Source organism: Thamnophis sirtalis, unplaced genomic scaffold (genome assembly GCF_051295495.1).
Source record: "Thamnophis sirtalis isolate CommonGarterSnake01/CBP01778 unplaced genomic scaffold, rThaSir2_p1.2 scaffold_4, whole genome shotgun sequence".
Classification (NCBI taxonomy): domain Eukaryota; kingdom Metazoa; phylum Chordata; class Lepidosauria; order Squamata; family Natricidae; genus Thamnophis; species Thamnophis sirtalis.
This window is the reverse complement of record NW_028261384.1, coordinates 23,305,020-23,322,190: the sequence shown is the minus strand read 5'-3', so window position 1 is coordinate 23,322,190 and position 17,171 is coordinate 23,305,020. Positions and strand designations below refer to the sequence as shown.

At 42.8% G+C, this 17,171-nt stretch overlaps 1 protein-coding gene across 3 annotated transcripts; it reads right to left on the bottom strand.

Annotated features, from left to right (window-relative positions):
- On the bottom strand, nt 1-16,403 carry ENKUR (enkurin, TRPC channel interacting protein). Of its 3 annotated transcripts, none has more exons than XM_014053048.2 (6): nt 16,203-16,403; nt 14,690-14,846; nt 4,920-5,065; nt 3,929-4,155; nt 2,975-3,121; nt 1-359 (listed from the first exon to the last, which is right to left on the bottom strand). In XM_014053048.2, the coding sequence occupies exons 2-6, from the start codon at nt 14,749-14,751 to the stop codon at nt 186-188; spliced, it is 756 nt and encodes a 251-aa protein (XP_013908523.1). In that variant the 5' UTR covers nt 14,752-14,846; nt 16,203-16,403; the 3' UTR covers nt 1-185. The 3 variants fall into 3 exon arrangements, with proteins under 3 accessions (XP_013908523.1, XP_013908516.2, XP_087568732.1); XM_014053041.2 differs by having other exon boundaries at nt 14,754-14,846; XM_087712606.1 differs by lacking the exon at nt 16,203-16,403 and adding an exon at nt 15,692-16,050 and having other exon boundaries at nt 14,754-14,846.
- Nucleotides 16,404-17,171: the final 768 nt, after the last annotated feature.

Here is a 17,171-nt window from a genome sequence, read left to right as displayed (position 1 = left end):
TCCTCTGGAGAAAAATATGCCTTTATTGGAAAAATAAATAATCATCTAAAAGGAAACAAAATGTAAAATATGATAAATTTTAACAAAGATTTTAAAACCTCAAATATTTTTCTACTTATATGTGCGATTTATATCTCCACTGTAAGTAAACTATCTAACACAAAAATTATTCTCAAAAGACATCCTCATTTGTTTGCTATGTAAATAACTTTGTGTTTCTCAATTGTATGAATGTCAAGTTCCAACTGTTTCATGTCTGTTTCCAGCTTTTCTTTGTAAAGCTTCTTTGGTAAAGTATCTATCTCTACTGAAAGGTTTTGGAACGCCTGATGCACCTCCTCCCAGTTCGTTTTGAGACCCTACATGGAAAAGAAGAAAAGAAAAATTAGAATGCGCTAAAGCAATATGTCCCACACTGGGCCACTTTAAGATATGTGGACTTTGCTCCCCCCCCCCCCCAAAAAAAAAAAAAATTCTGGGAGGAAATCTTAAAATAGGCCAGTTTGAGAATCACTGCAGTAAAGTATCTAAAATGCACAAAGGCTGTAATTCTATATTCTTAGGGAAGGCTTTACTATTCATTTCTCTGTTAAATGCTAAAAACAGCACCTTTTTCCAGGTTTCCATGTGGCCTGAAAAAAAGATCTTGGTAATAAGAGTTGTATTAATATATTGTTTCCGAACCTTGGCAACTTTAAGATATGTGGACTTTAACTCCCAGAATTCCCCAGCCAGCATTGGAAAATCATTCCTGACTGAGGAATTCAGGAATTGAAGTGCACATATCTTAAAGCTGCCAGGTTTGGAAACATTGCATTAATTAAAAAAATAACAATTCTTAACCAAGTTGTACATTTTTTCACAGAAGCCTAAATACAGCCTACTTTAATAAGTAGCACAGAAGTACTATGTTTGCATCAAACATTTTTAAAATGTGTTTAGCATTTTGGATACTCTCTGAAAAAGAGAGAAAGAGATAATGAATGAGAATGATTTAGACGAGGGGATAGAAGGGGAATTAATTAAATTTGCAAACCTTACCAAGCTAGTAATAATAGCCAACACGTCAGAAGATACGCTCAAGATACAAAAGGATAACAAACTTGAACATTCCCCCCTATCTAGTCAAATGAAATTCAATGGTGAGATAAGTTTTACATTTAAGGAAGAAAATCCAAAGGCACAGGTGTAGGTGCCTGGATCAATAATAGTAACTGTCAGAGGGATCTTTGAGTCCTAGTGGACAATCACTTAAATATGAGCCAGCAATGTGATGCAGCTGCCAAAAAGCCAAGCAGTCCTAGACTGCATTAAAATTGCATTAACAAAGGAATAGAATCAAATTCATATGAAGTGTTAGTAGCACTTTATAATGTTTTGGTAAAACCATACTTGAAATTTTGCATCCAGTTTTGATAACCGCTATATTGAAAAGATTGACAGACTTTGAGACTCTACAAAGAATGCTGAGAAGAGCAACATTAGAGGACTAGAGGCTAAAATATATGAAGAATGGTTGCCAAAATTTGGTATGTTACTCTAGTCCTTGTTAATGACAAGGACTAAGGTAACATGATAGCTGTTCCAATATCTAAGGCAGTGAGGGCTAACCTTTTTCAGATCATGTGCCAAAAGTAGGGGGAACCAGGGGGGTCATGCGTGGGTTTGCCACATCCATAATGATATGCGCCACCCCTCACACCGTGCGCCTGCGTGCACCCCTCTTCTTTCTCTTCCCTCCCACTTTTGGCCCACAATGGACCCATTTTTCACCCTCCCCAGGCTTGAGGCTTTCTAAGAACCTGGGGAGGGCAAAAACAACCTCCCTCTCCCCCAGCCCTCAGGAAGCTTCCTTGAAGGCTCCAGAGGGTGAAAAACGGCTGTACAGGCAACCTGGAAGTTCGGACACAGTGATTTCCGGTTTGCCCGCAAGGCCGCTTTTCACCCTCTAGAGGCTTCAGCAGGAAGTTCTATTCTCGAACTTCTGGTTTGCATGTTGGGTGGGTTTTTTGCCCTCTGGAGCTTTCAGGGAAGCCTCCAGAGGTTGGAAAATGGTTGAAAAAGATGGCTGAAGTCAGCTGGCCAGCATGTGCATGCGCGCTGAAGCTGACAGGGCAATGCCTCGTGTGTCCTAACAAATGGCTTCACGTGCCACCTGTGACATGCATGCCATACGTTCGTCGCCACAGATCTAAGGCTTCCACAAAGAAGAGGTAGTTAATCTAAAGCAGTGTTTTTCAACCTTTTTTGTGCAAAGGCACACTTTTTTCATGAAAAAAATCACGAGCCACTCCACCATTAGAAAATGTTAACAAAATTTAACTCTGTGCCTATATTGACTATATATAAAGTAATTTTCCCACGGCACACCTTACACTATGTCACGGCACACTAGTGTGCCGCGGCACAGTGGTTGAAAAACACTGATCTAAAGCACATGTAGGCAGAAGATTTTCTGAGAGTTAGAACAATTGATCAGTTGTCTCCAGAAGTTGTCAGTGCTCCAACACTGGAGACTGTTAAGAAGAGATTGCACAATGTTTTTTCTGAAATGGTACAGGGTTTCATTTAAGGAGAGGGTTGGATTAGAAGACCTCCAAGGTCCCTTTATATATGTATACATAGATCACCAGATTGTAGTTTAACTATATTAACCCTACCAATTTATCTGTAAGCTTCATTGAATAAATTCTGACCAAAGATGCATGATGTTCCATAGCACAATAATATTTTCCCTTACATTAGATTAAAAAAAATAGATTGCAGATTATTTGTAAAATTGGACAAAACCAACAGCCTACAAAATGTGCATAAAATGAATAGTTTAAAAGCAAACCATTCCTTTTTCCAAATTCACATGGTAACACTCTTATCTGCTTGGCATTTATCAGAACATAACAACATGAAACAATTCTAGAGCTCCATCTAGCGAAACTCTATCCATCTCAGTTGCAGTATTTCTCAAGTCATGTACCTCTAAAAGAGTTTCTCTCTCTGCCTCTGTGAGCCGTTTCATGGCTTTTTGTCTGAGAGTCTCCCTGACATAGTCATCATATTCTTCCTGCGCTTTTTTTGTATCTTCATTTCGCTTTATTACATATTTTGGAATCTCTCCATAATCCTGTAAGAAAAATATGTTTTACAATTGTTCATAAAAAGCATAGAGTTTCCATATGTTATACAACCCTTCAATTTTGAACTAAGAATGCCAATTCAATCCATTTCAGTGAACATGTGAATATCAAACTTAAGTTTTCAAATGAGATCAGCCTATGTAGTCATAATAGTAGAGTTGGCATCCCCTAAAAACAAATCGGTTAGCTACACTATTCATATTGAACTAGTTGATCATGATAGAAATCAAAACAATTTCAGTGGTTCCTGGTGAATTGCACAATGCAATCCTCTGCATACTTATTGAGAAGTAAGCTTAACTAATTTCAATGGGTTTCAGAATAAACATGGACAGAATTTCACAGTCAATCTGTCACCCTGTTTCAGGGTGAACAAACATACAGGTAGTCCTTAATTTACCACAATAGGGAGTAGAATTTCCTTGTTAACTAAGACAAGTATTAAGTGAGTCATGCCCAATATTACAATATTTTTTTGCCACAGTTGCCAAGTGAACCACTGCAATTGATCATGCAGTCATTAAGTGATTTGACTTCCCTCACTAACCTGGGAAGAATACAAATGGTAATCATGTGATCCTGGGATGCTGGCAACTGTTTTAAATACATGCCAAGTGCCTGAATTTTGATCACCTGACTCTGGGAATGATGTGATAATCCTAAATTTGTGACCCCAGTTGCAAATCACTTTTGTCAATGCTGTTGTAACTTCAAACTCCACCAATTGTTGTAAGTTGAGGATTGCCTGTATTTTTTAGCTCCATTTTTTTTTTTGCAACTCTGTTCAAACCTACCTTTTTCTTGAGATACTTTGGAACAAGACCTGAAGTTTCCAGAAGAAATCTGTCTCCTTGCCTTCTGTCTACATAGACTGGTAATGGTTTCTTGGGTACTGCCACAATAGCATTACTTGCATTTGTATTTATGAAATTTCTTGTACACTGAACTCCCATTACCGGATGATCTGTTCTTTTGGGCACACTTAGTACTGGTGCTTTTTTGCTGCGTTTATCTTTTTTTTCTTTTCCAGAAAAATAACAATTCACAAAATTGAATTTAGACATTTTCCAACATTATAAGTTTTTCAATACTTCAATTTTTATTTTAAAAATAAGACTAATTAATATGAAACTATAAATTTGAATTTATTAATAAATGGCACATTAATGTCTTAAGCATTAATCAGTGTTTCTTCTTTAATCTACCATGTTATTTTCCCCTGCTATTCCTTATTTTGCAGCCATGTACAGTACAACATATTTCTTCAGAAAGGAGCCTACTTGCTCAGAAAGACATGAAAACACTTTATTCATTTTTGGGGTGTTTTGTAACCGGTCACACTCATTCGGACAGCCATATTTTTCTTTAAAAACATGGCAACCTTCAGAATTGATCCCAACATTCTAAACGTGGTACAATCTCTCTAGAAACTGAATTTTCTCTTCTAACTTACATTGTAAGACTAGGCTTTTGGAATTTCTCTTCAAAAGTATTTAGAGGAGATTGCTTTTTTCTCCCCTTCCCACTTTGTGAGGAAGACTGGCTGACTAATAGAGTTGTGTACCACATTGTTTTGATGTCCAAACTGTGCTTCAGAATGAACTGTAATGCAAACATAGCAGCTATCTGGAATACTTACTACATTATTGTAGTCATTTCATTAGCTTACAGATTTTACCTTCAACATTCATAAGAAAAGGAACACACCAGTCCTACATATTAAATAATAAAATACAAAATTAAAATGGTAAAATGCCTTCAAATATTCTTATGTCGAAAGCATACTTGTTGGTAACTTTGGTTCTTTTGAATGTTTCTGAAGGAAGTTTTTTGGAGAGGGCACTTGGACTTTTGGGGGTCCAATTGTTTTCCATGGAGATTTACTTTGCTGTATTGCACGTTTCACATATGGTCTAAATGCTGATACAAACCTTTAGAGAGAGAAAATGGACAAAAAAGTTAAAATCAGCAGAAGATAGAGATTTCATTATTCCATAGATAATTGTATTGCTGAATATTGCACTTTTAAATATCTATATTCTTCAAAACAAATTTGAAAATTGACTCCGATAAACTATGTGGTTCTGAATTTATTTTTGTTTAAGAACAATGATTATGTATTTTACAATTCACATATATTAAATGGCAGAGGAAAAATAAGAAAAAATGGGCATTGCTTTTTAAACTTTGATGCCATGATTTTTTGAATTAACATCAAATTTAATTTATAATTAATTTTTCTCCCAGCTTGCAATACTCTTATTCAGCTTCTAGAAAGGGAAAGGCCAAGGTGGCGCAGTGGTTAGGGTGCAGTACTGCAGGCCACTTCATTTCCCTTTAATTAAAAAAAATACATCCAACTTGTAGTTTACTCTCAGTAAACTCAGTAACCTAAACTAACTTCAGGATTCCAAAGTCATGTCAACACTTTAGGGATTATTGCCTATCCCTATTTAGAGCTCATTTAACAAGCTCCAGCATCACAATTCCTAAAACAGAAATACTACTCTCTTGGGACAGAAGTTGAACCCATATATTTAAACATGGTCTACTACAGCTGGCTGAATTCATAGCTATAATTTGCTAAACTATAAAATTTGGTTTACAAACAATTCTTCTTTTTGTGCCATATTCATCATATCATGTTGGCGATCATGTTGGTGATCCTATTTTTGTCAACAGCCGCATGAAAAAGTGCCGCTGAGTTTTGTCCAAACCAGTCCCTTAGGTTTTGAAGCCATGATGTTCTTCTTCTGCCTGAACCTTAGGGGGAGCCTGGAACCTCCCACAGAGCCTGTCCCCGTGTGGCAGATTGGGGGTCTCTACCCAGTATAGCTTTTATGCTATAATGGTGAGTTGAAGGGAATCAAATACCTCCCATGGACCAACAGGCCTGATAAGTGACAACTGGCTCATCAACTGAAGGCAGAGACCTCATTGGTCAGAACGGCTTCAGAAGAACAGTACCAGTGTGGTGGAAGCCACTTGAACTGTACACAGCAGTGTAGAAAGCAAAGGGAAGACTACTACACTATATATTTCCCAGCAAAATGATGTTAATGGCAAAATTTTACAAACATTAGCTGGGTTAAATATTAGTCATGTTACCTATGGAAAGAAGTAATTTGGTTGGCTTGATATAAGCCCAAGCCAAGCAAATCACATTATGCTACATATAACTGCCTCTATATCAATTGTGTCAAACTCAATTTCATTAAGGGCCACATCAGGGTTGTTTATGATCTCGGGGGCTGGGATGGGCATGGCCAAAGTGGGTGTGGCTTGATGTCACTCATGTTGGAGGCACTTGTGGCAGCCCGAGCATTCTGCCAGCAAAAACAGGCTGTTGAGCTCCGTTTTCACTGGCAGAGGGCTGCAGGAGGCTGTTGCAGCTGAAAGCGGAGCTTGGGAGGGCTGCACACTGCCCTCCGTGGCTAAATTTTCACTGGCAAAGGCACCGTGGATTGGTCCTTTATTGTTTCCAGGGTAGCCTCATGGGCAAGATCTAAGCACCCCATGGGCCGAAACTGGCCCACGAGCCTCGAGTTTGACCCCTCTGCTATATATTCTCTGTTATTATAAATTGCCCAAATAACTTCACTGGAGATATTTATTTACTTATTTAGTGTATGGCATAGAGCAGAGTTCCCAACTTTTCTGATTTTGCGAAGGGAGAGGGGATGGTTTTGCATGAGTGATGGCAAGTATGTGCCCAAGTGCAACTCCATTTGCATGAGCAGCATGTACGCATACCTGCTTCTCACACATACATGCATGTGTTTGCCTGCTGCTTGCAATGCATGTGCATGCACATATACTTGCCCATCATTTTCATGACCCAGTTGCAAACAGATCACAGTCCACTAGTGAGCTGCAGCCCAGAGGTTGGGGAACCCTGGTATAGAGCACATGAATAACAATAGTAAAATTATATAGAAGGAGTACATAATGCTATGGTAGGCATATGATGGAGATATGTAAACAATTTTGTAAGCTTTAGGGAATATATATATATACACACATACACATACATACATATATACATACATATAGGTTACATTTTAAAATACATTGGTTCATAAGTATAGAAGTATTCAATATATTAATATCTAGGCCACTTATCCAATTAAGCACAGTATTTGTTAGTTGGAGAAAGACTGCTTTTCCACCTGCATAAGACTTCAAATGGCAGCTAGTCACCATATGATCCATTATCTATCGAGGAGCATCAAATTCAGGGGAAGATACTCTGCCTCATTTAAACGGATCTTGGCAGATGCTGTGCAGGTGTGGATCCTACTCAGATTTTCCAGCATTGGTGGGTAGCATCGAAACCGGCTAATTTTTGCATTGGGTCAAATCTATTTTTTCTGGAAGATATGTGTGCATAGAGAAAAATGCTTTTCCTTCACTGGCCAATTGGCTCTTTATATAGAGCACCAGTCTGGTCTAGTGATCAAGACACCAGGCTAGAAAATGGGAGATTGTCAGTTCAAGTCCTGCCTTAGCCATGAAAGGCAGTGGAATAACTTTGGGCCAGTCACTCTCTTTCAGCTCAACTCACCTCACCGGATTTTTGAATATAGGAATGGGCGTTGGTACCTACCTGATACGCCCTTTCTCAGGACGGTGGAGACATCATCCAGGCATGGGTATGACTCTGTCAGGATACAATATGACTGGGTCTACAAGTATTAAAGCCACGCCCACGAAGCTCCTCCCCAGAAATAGATGAAGGAGTGACTTGTAGACCGCAATGTAAGCAATCTGAAATGATAGAAATTATCTCTCCCCAAGAAACATAGTAGAAAGGAAAAGGCAATAAGTCAAAGGAACAGGGTGGGGCTGGATGATGTCTCCACCGTCCTGAGAAAGGGCGTATCAACGCCCATTCTCCAGTAGGTGGAGACATCATCCAGGCATGGGAAATATCAAAGCCCACAGTCCCATTGGGAGGGAAAGAATAAGAAAGGAAACTTAAGTGGCAACGATATGCTGCAGCATGCACCGTTCGAAGGAAGCATCAGCTGAGGTGTATCTATCGAGCTTGTAGTGTCGGATAAATGGAGAAATTGAGGTCCATGTAGCCGCTCGGCAAATTTCCTCCAACGAAGCTTGAGATGACCAGGCCACAGAGGTAGCTGCGCTGCATGTAGAATGCGCCGTGATATGAGGTGGCACAGGCAGAGAGAGTGTGGAATACGCCGTAGAAATAGCTGTCCGTACCCAATGACCAATGTCCAAAGAGGAGGCCTTGGAACCTCTCTTACCTCCAGGCTGGAACTTGATGAAAAGAGCCTCAGATTGCCTGAAAGAAGCAGTTTGTTTAATATAAATGCTTAAAGCACGACGTACATCGATGTAATGCCACTTACATTCCAGTCTGTGTGATGGCTGAGGACAGAATTCGGGAAGCATCAATTCCTGGGTTCTATGGAATACAGAATTTACCTTAGGTACAAGGCCGGATCAAGCCAAAGGACTACCTTATCTGGATGAAAGATGCATAAATCTTGTCTGGTGGACAAGGCTGCCAACTTGGAGACTCGCCTTGCTGAAGTAATGGCTACAAGAAAAACAGCTTTTAATGTTAAAACATGCAAGGACACAGAATGCAAGAGCTCAAATGGAGACTGAGTTAAGGATTCCAGGACTTTGGAGACATCCCAGGTAGAGAATCTGTGTATTGTCAGTGGCTTGATGTTTGTGGCACCTCTCAGGAAACGATGGATCAGAGGGCCATGAGAGAGAGTCTGAGCAGAAGTCAGAGAGAGGACTGAGGAGAGGGCCGCAAGCTGGCAGCGAAGAGTGTTCGGTGAAAGTCCTAGGTCCAGCCCCCCGCAGCAGAAATTGAAGAACATGAGAAACAGAAGCCTCAAGAGGAACAACGCCCTTTGAGTGACACGAGACAGAGAATTGAGTCCAAGTGGCATCATAAATTCGATTAGTAGAAGGACGTCTGGAGGCTTGAATTGTTTGAATGACCTCCGCAGACAGGTTCGCAGTCCTTAGAGCTTCCTGCTCAACCTCCAAGCAGTGAGACACAAGGTCTGGATGTTGGAACGCCCCTTGGAAGAGCAGCAAGGGGAACTGGGGCAGTTGCTATGGAGGAGCTACTGAGAAGTTCATGAGGTCGGCAAACCAGGGTCTGTGGGGCCACCAAGGAGTAATCAGGATTAGTTCAGTAGTTTTCGCACCACCCTCTGAATGAGTGGGGTAGGAGGAAAGGCATAGAGAAGGCCCAGAGGCCACTCGCTTCTCAGAGCATCTGTGCCCTCCACTCCTGGAGTCGCATAGCGAGTGAAGTACCTCGGTAACTGAGTGTTGTCCTGGGAGGCAAAGAGGTCAAGAACTGGAAGCCTGAACCTGACAGTCAGTTGTTGGAAGATGCGCCAATGTAAGCTCCACTCTTGATCGATGTGCATGCGGCTGAGGCCATCTGCCAAGCACATATGTGGCCCTGAGCGACAACAGGTGGGTTTCCGCCCAAGATATCAGTTGTAAATACAGAGTCATTAGACACCGGGATTTTGTCTCCCCCTGCCGGTTTATGTGTGCTTTGGTGGTGGTAAGGACGAGCACGTGCGCATTGGCCACAAGAGAGTGAAATCGAAGGAGGGCAAGAAACACGGCTTTCAGCTCCAGCCAGTTGATACTGTTCCTCTGGTCGGAGCGTGACCAAAGACCTTGGGCCATGTGTGACAAAATGTGAGCTCTCCAGCCTTGCAGACTAGCCTGCGTCGTTAGTGTGATGCATGGGGGTTCGTGAAAAAGAGACCCTTGTGTCACGGCAGGGGAGAGCCACCAGCTTAGGGATCGTCTTACCTCCGAGGTCAGGCGAATTCTGTGTGTAGAGCAACTACAGTTTGCCTTCTGATACGGGAGCAGAAGCCATTGGAGCTGGCCACTGTGGAACCTGGACCACGGCACGATGTGGAAAGTGGACACCATCTTGCCCAGAGGTTGAGACAGTTGAATGAGCGGAACCGCCTGTTGGTCACGGATGAATGAGATCAAGTCGCGAATGCTCACCTGTCTCTCTGGGGATAAGAATACCTGTTCCAGAGAGATGTCTATCACTGCCTCTATATGCGTGAGACGAGTTGTGGGCTGCAGATGACTGTTCTTCAAGTTGACCAGAAATCCGTGGTCCTTTAGGGTCTGAAGGGTGAGCTGGATGTTCCGGTGGGCCTGATGTGATGATCTGGATAGTAACAAAATATCATCAAGATAACAGAGAATTCTAGCAGGCAGAGATATGAGATGGGCAGCTAGAGCAGCAAGGAACTTAGTAAAAACCCTCGGGGCTGATGATAAGCCAAATGGTAGTGCTCGGTATTGGAAGTGATTCCCTTCGTAAGAAAAAAAGAGAAATTTCCTGTGATCTGGAAGAATGGGAATATGGAGGTATGCCTCTGTGAGGTCAATGGAGGAGAGAAGGTCATTGGGCCGAATACTCTCCAGAATGGACACCAGAGAATGCATTTTAAACCTCTGGTAGACTATAAATTTGTTTAAAAATTTGAGGTCGAGAATTGCTCTCCAACCCACCAAAGACTTAGGCACTATGAAGAGACGGGAATAAAACCCTCGCCCTTGTTGCTCAAGGGGCACCTCCTTGATGGCCTGAATTTGGAGGAGATGCCCGATAGCTAGTTCAATGAGATGTCTTTTGGAAATGTCCCGAGAGACAGGACAAGGTACGAAAGTCTGCAGGGGGCTGGAAAGAAATTCCAGGGCCAGGCCGAAACAGACAGTACGCCTGATCCAGGAGTCGCTGGTGATGTCATTCCAGTGATCAGTGAAGGTGGACAGGCGTCCCCCAATAGTGAGGCCATCAGAAATTTCACTTCTGCTTTAGAAAGGTACAGTTTGAACCGCCCTTGAAGGACTTTGTATAGGAGAATCGCTGGAAGTTCCGGTTGGACCTGTCCTGGAACGCTGGCCATGTCTCAGGGAAGCCTGGCATTGAGGATGGGGGTAGGCAAATCCCCCATCCGTCCCACAAAAGGACGACCTGCGGCAGAAAGAAGAAGGTTTAGGGTCAGACTTGCGGTTTGCAGAAGGAAGCACCTTGCGTTTGTCCTTGGACTCAACCAAGAGAGGTTCCAGAGGAGGACCAAAGAGCAGAACCGGGTGAGAAGGGGGCGGACACCAAGTGCCACTTCGCTCTGGCCTCTGCTTGCCACTGCTTCAGCCAAAGAAGACATCTGGTGGTGATGGTAGAAGCCATGGACCTAGAAGAGAAACGTGCCGCATCCAGAGGCATCTGCCGCGTACTCCATTGCCGCCCTAAGCTTGTTGATATCCTAGTGAGCGTGGGAATCTCCAGGAGGGATCCTGTCCTGCATCTGTTTTAGCCAGCAAAGGGCAGCCCCGTTGAAAAATGAAGCAGAAGAGGCGGCATTGACCGCCCATGCAGCGGACTGCTGGCCCTTTACCAGTGACTGGTCAAAGCGTTTGTCCTCAGGGCGGAGAGCGTCCTCTGGAGCAGTGGTGGCCGCATTAGGCGATGACAAAGACCGCACTGGGAGATCAATGGAAGGAACCTCCAAAAGTTTAGAGAGCTCTGGTATGACATTATACAACTGTTTTCCAGAGTAGAAGGAAGGGGCCCTGACCCCAGAGAGGCCCACTGATTTTGAATCACCTCCCGAAACAGTTTCGGGGAAGGAACTATGTCCTTTTTGACGGGAGGATGTGAAAAGAGGGGGTCTGTGGTATCTGACTTGTCTGCCTCCGAAGAGGAGGATGGTTTAGAAGCCGGAATACCAGAAACCTTCTTGGCTTTAAACAAGAAGGAGTGAAACAAGGCAGGCTTGAACAGGCCCAATAAGGCAGAAAACGCAGGGGTCAAGCCCTCATCCTCTGATAGGTCGTAATCACGAGTGACCTGCTCCTCAGCATCCACTGCAGGAGGCTGAGAAATGCTTGCAGAACTCGCCCCTTGGGCTTGGTTGGAACGACCCCTCTTAGATTTATTGGAAGTGCAACAATGAGACATGGCACAGCAGGAGGTCGATGCTGAAGGCCTGCAGCAATGCCCTGCTCAATGGCAGCTGCTATGATGTCAGCCATATCATCAGGGTTGATGGAGACAGACCCGGGGGCAGGGGAACCCACATCTATGTCAAGGGTGATGCTGCTATTCCCTTCAGAATCAAAATCCCCTTGAAATCCAATCCCATCCTCAGGGTTCAAGGGAGAAGCTGGGCGGGGGAGATATCCCCATCAGTATCAGTGGAGAGGTCCTTCATAGGGTTGAAATTAGGTGAAGGATAAAACATAGGAGCCGGTGCAGGAGTGGAGCAATGATTGGTCTTGAAAGTGGCCTTACGAGGAGCAGGGTCAGAGGCCTTGTCATTAAGGGGCACTAGGAATAGTAGCTTCCTGGGCCTCCTGAGGAGGAGCAGGCCTAGGGGTCTTAGCAGGCTTGGTAGCAGAAGGCTTGTTATAGGTTCTCTTTTTGCTCCTGGGTCCAGAGGGAACTGGAGCAGAGGGGGCAACTGGACTGGGTGAATCTCCCCCTTCAGGAATGGTCCTGTTGGTCGCCATTACTCACAGTTACTTTGAAGCGTCGTAGAAAGCTTCCCACCCAAACAAAATGGCTGCCATTGCTTTCGTACCTAAATTAACTGCCTTTAGAGTAGACCGGGCCCTGAGAAAGGACTGAGGTTGTGAGCCGACAAAGCAGCTTATCGCCCGGCAGTTTGCAGCCCGCCAAGCGCTCCAGCGCCAGGAGAGGATTTGGAACCGACAAATAACGCTGCTGGCGGCAAGAAGAGGCAGCTTGGCAAATGAAGCCTGTGGTTGCTGCGATGAAAGGAGGCTTTTCTGGTGGCACAGCTGCAGCGATCGTGCCTCCGGAGCCTTGAAGTGAAACTGCTGGTGCTCTTTGGGCGGCGCGGCAGAGGCGAGTGGCAATGAGGCAGCCTGAGGGTGAACCTCATCGGCTGGCCTCTTAGGTGCTGAGGCAGCCAAGGCACAGAGGGGCAAAAGCCTCGTAGAGGCTGTAAAGCTCTAAAAGAGCAAGGAAGGAGCCTGATTGACAGCAATTTGAAGAGGAAGCCAATTAAGGAGTTTGAGAGAATTTGGAAGGATTTTTAGCTAAAGTTAAAGAAATTAGCAAGGAGAGATAGGGAGACACAGCTAATCGAAGGATCAACTGAGTTTATTTCTGGGGAGGAGCTTCATGGGCATGGCTTTAATACTTGTAGACCCAGTCATATTGGATTCTGACGGAGTCATACCCATGCCTGGATGATGTCTCCACCTACTGGAGAATAGTAAGGTTTTTTTGGATATAATTGCCACCCTAAGTTATTTGTAACTATACTAAAGGCAGGATACTGATAAACAAGAAAGACACTGCTAGTTCACGTTCTCTTTTTATGGCAACCACAATAATGTCTGATTCAGTGGTGGAATTCAATTTTTTTTACTATAGGTTCTGTGTGCGTGGCTTTGTGGGAATGGTGTGGCTTTGTGGGCAAGGCAGGGGAAGGATATTGCAAAATCCCCATATCCCCATTCCCTCCCTATCCCACTAACCTGCTTTCCAGCTCCATTCTCCTGTTTAGGGCAACAAAAGATCAGCTGGGAGGCAGCGGGGTGGGGCCAGCTTATTTGCCGGTTCTCCGAACTATTCAAAATTTCTGCTACCAGTTCTCCAGAACTGGCTGAATACAACCTCTGGTCTGATTTATAATGCCCTTGCCATTTACCTAACTCAAGCTGATAGCCAGTAAATGGCCATAGAAGTAAAAGGCAATGCCACTCATGTTACCCTGTCACCCTGTATTATAATTCCTCTCAATGTTTGTTTGCCTATATCCCCTTGATGGTATATTGAAAGCTTTATTCCCACTCATAATAGAACATGGAATCAGAATTGTTGCTATCCCTTCTATTGATCTCAACTGTCTCCAGAATTAGTGCTGCCAGGGTAGAGAAACTTGACCTGCCTCCAAGATTCATTGCATGAGAGGAGGTCAACCAGTTTCATCATTAGCAGCATAACGGCAGCTTGTGGAAAATCAAATTGAATGACACATTGACAGGAATTCTCCATATCTGGAGCAACACTTGCTCAAGTTGCTGACAGAACTATTTAGTATAAGAGACCTGACAAACAGGCTGACTCCTGGAATTTATTCCTGAAGACACCAAGAGGAAATAAAGGTGCATAGCTTTTTATGAAAGTTGCATTCTGCTGGAATTGTTTATTACTTCAGAGTAACATTGCGAAAGAAATAATAGGTAGTGTAATATTACAGTGTTCATTCAGACATCTTTTGGTGTGTTTATTCCCAGATTCAGAAAGCATTTAGTTGAAGTGTGCAGGCAGCAGCTTTTCTCTATTTTTTCCAGTAAGTATATAAAACTGATTTAAGAGGAGCAGGTGCAAACAGTCTTCCCTACTTTTGCAGATAAAGGAGACATGCAGGTATTTGTAAATTAGCAGTACTAACCTATTAAGTGGTGGAAGATCCTATATTCAGTTTCTTCCTATATAAAAAGTAATACTTAACATGTGTCTAAAAAAAGAAGCATACCAGTGATTGTTAAATGCAAAACATGTCAGAACAGCAGCCAGGGGAAAGATTCTTGTTCCCATACCTAGGCTTCTCTGTTATCTGAGACTTCTCCACAATCTGAGGTAGAAGATTATAAATGCTCTCCTCCATGACCATAGCTGTCATCGTAACAGGCCTACAAATAAATTATTTACATTGCTTAGCTATTAGGGAAACTACCTGTCATATTTTCTCTCATACTCATGTCATTCTTTATCACTCTCCCTTATGCATACTCAAACATTCTGACTTTCCTTCAGATTTTCTCTTTCGTATTTTTCATTTTCTGTCCTTCACTATCATCCACATTTTTTTCTAGCCAGCAGAAAATCACAATCACTTTAAATCATCTCAAGCTTAATATTACTTATAAATTGTATATGAATATATACATAAATTTTGCCACCCAATAGCTCTCCATATAGTTAAGTAGATGTGACATCTTACTAACTTATTAAACAGAAAACTATACTCTTGACACTGGTTGAGAAGCCTAAGGGAGATTTACCCAGCACACCCATGATGAAACCTCTTTGGGATAAATTTGACTAACCATATTATCTTGCCAGGTATCCAACTTCATTTTGCTATACAACTGATGCAGAACATTCGGCTTATATTCATGAATAGGGATCATCTCAGTGGTGAAATTCAATTTTTTTTCCTACCGGTTCTGTGGCCGTGGCAGGGGAAGGATACTAAAAAAATCCCCATTCCCTCCCCACTCTTGGGGGAAGGATATTGCAAAATCTCATTTCCCACCCAACTCTGGGGCCAGCCAGAGGTGATATTTGCCGGTTCTCCGAATTACTCAAAACTTCTGCTACCAGTTTTCCAGAACCGGTCAGAACCTGTTGAATTTCACTGCTGGATCACCTGAATCAGCAATAAAAGTCTGTGAAGGTGGAGAGGCATAACAGTGATTTCTAGTTCAAAATACCCCAAGATCCCTTTGCTCCAAGGTTCTGGAAAGCTACTCACCAAATCCAAATGCACATCCCAAGATACTGTCCTCTTAGTCACTAGAGGAATGTTTTATACATTCAAATCAAGGAGAAGAGGCAATGTTGCATTCAAATTATATCACTGAACTGGGGCAGGAGTCTAACTGACATTCACAGGGGATCTTAGAAAAATCATTGCCAGCATTCACATACCATGTTAAGATGTGGTTCTTTGAACTGTTTCTGTTTTACCACAACTGGTTGGCTTCACAAAGCACTTTTACACCAGATAGCAACCAAGAATAGATTCATAAGATACAATCCAAAACAAGCGAACCATTTTATAACTTAACATGTTATATGAACCCAGCCATGCTCTCTCCCCACATCTTTACAAGACTGTTAGGGCAGAAAAAGAGAAAGAGGAAGAGGGAGAGGAAAAGTAGCAATCTCACCACACCACCTGAAGGAAAGATGAAGCACGCATGTAATGAATTAATTCCAAAAATTAACACAGGCTTCTTCATTACTCCAGGCTACCTGCTTACCTGTTCCAAAAATATTTTTCTCCAATCTATTTTCCCCCGCCTCTCTCCTCCCACCCTTCCCGTCTCTTTTAGGGCTTTTCTTCGAAGGTATTCGAATTCTCCCTCATTCAGAGAATGAGTTTTACAGGAGCAGCAACAAGCCCACTGTTTGGTTGCCCCTAGAAACAACTGCTTGGTTACACATTTGTGTAGAACGGGGGATCGGCTTTGTGTCGTCACTTCCGGAATCATAACGAACAATGGGTAGCCGAATGGGGCGGAGCACAGAGCTCGATGGAACGGTGCGCAAGCGCGATAAGAGAGTTAGCGGGAAGAACGCCTGCTAAATGATAGATAGGAAGGAGTTCGATGGATCTTCGAACGAGGTCGGAGTGGAAGGGTGCGCATGCGTAATTGTACGTACCTCGACTAGTTCTCGGAGGGGAGGGGAGAGTCTTCATGGGAAAAAATTCTGCATTGGAAAATATTCTTGCTTAGCTTTTCCATCTGAATTTGGGAGACATTTTTCCTTATTCACGAATAGAATTCATAGCCATTTGACCAAGTGGGAATCATGCAGGGAGAAGCGCTTTGGCGGCCCTTTAGATGATGCAAAAATTCATTTCCCAACAGCTTCAGTCTGTATAGAGAATAGGGAGGGATGCTGGGAATTGTAGTTCAGCAGTAAATGGAGGTTTGCGAGTTTCGGGTATGTAAACAAGTCTTTTTAAATTTGATTTGGTTTCTAATCCACAATATAAAATTGGACTGGCCTGAAACTGAAAAGTACAGCAGGGAAGGTTCCTTAGTATGTTACAACAATCAAAGAGATGTTTGAATGCTTCAGGAGAGTAATAAGAAATTGCCTATCAGATGCTCCTAAAATCAAATAACTACAGCAAATATGCTAATAGTTAAAGATGATGGGAATTATAAGCAGAATATTCTTAAGACCACAGTTTCCTCATCTCCTGCTTAAAGAATCTAGCA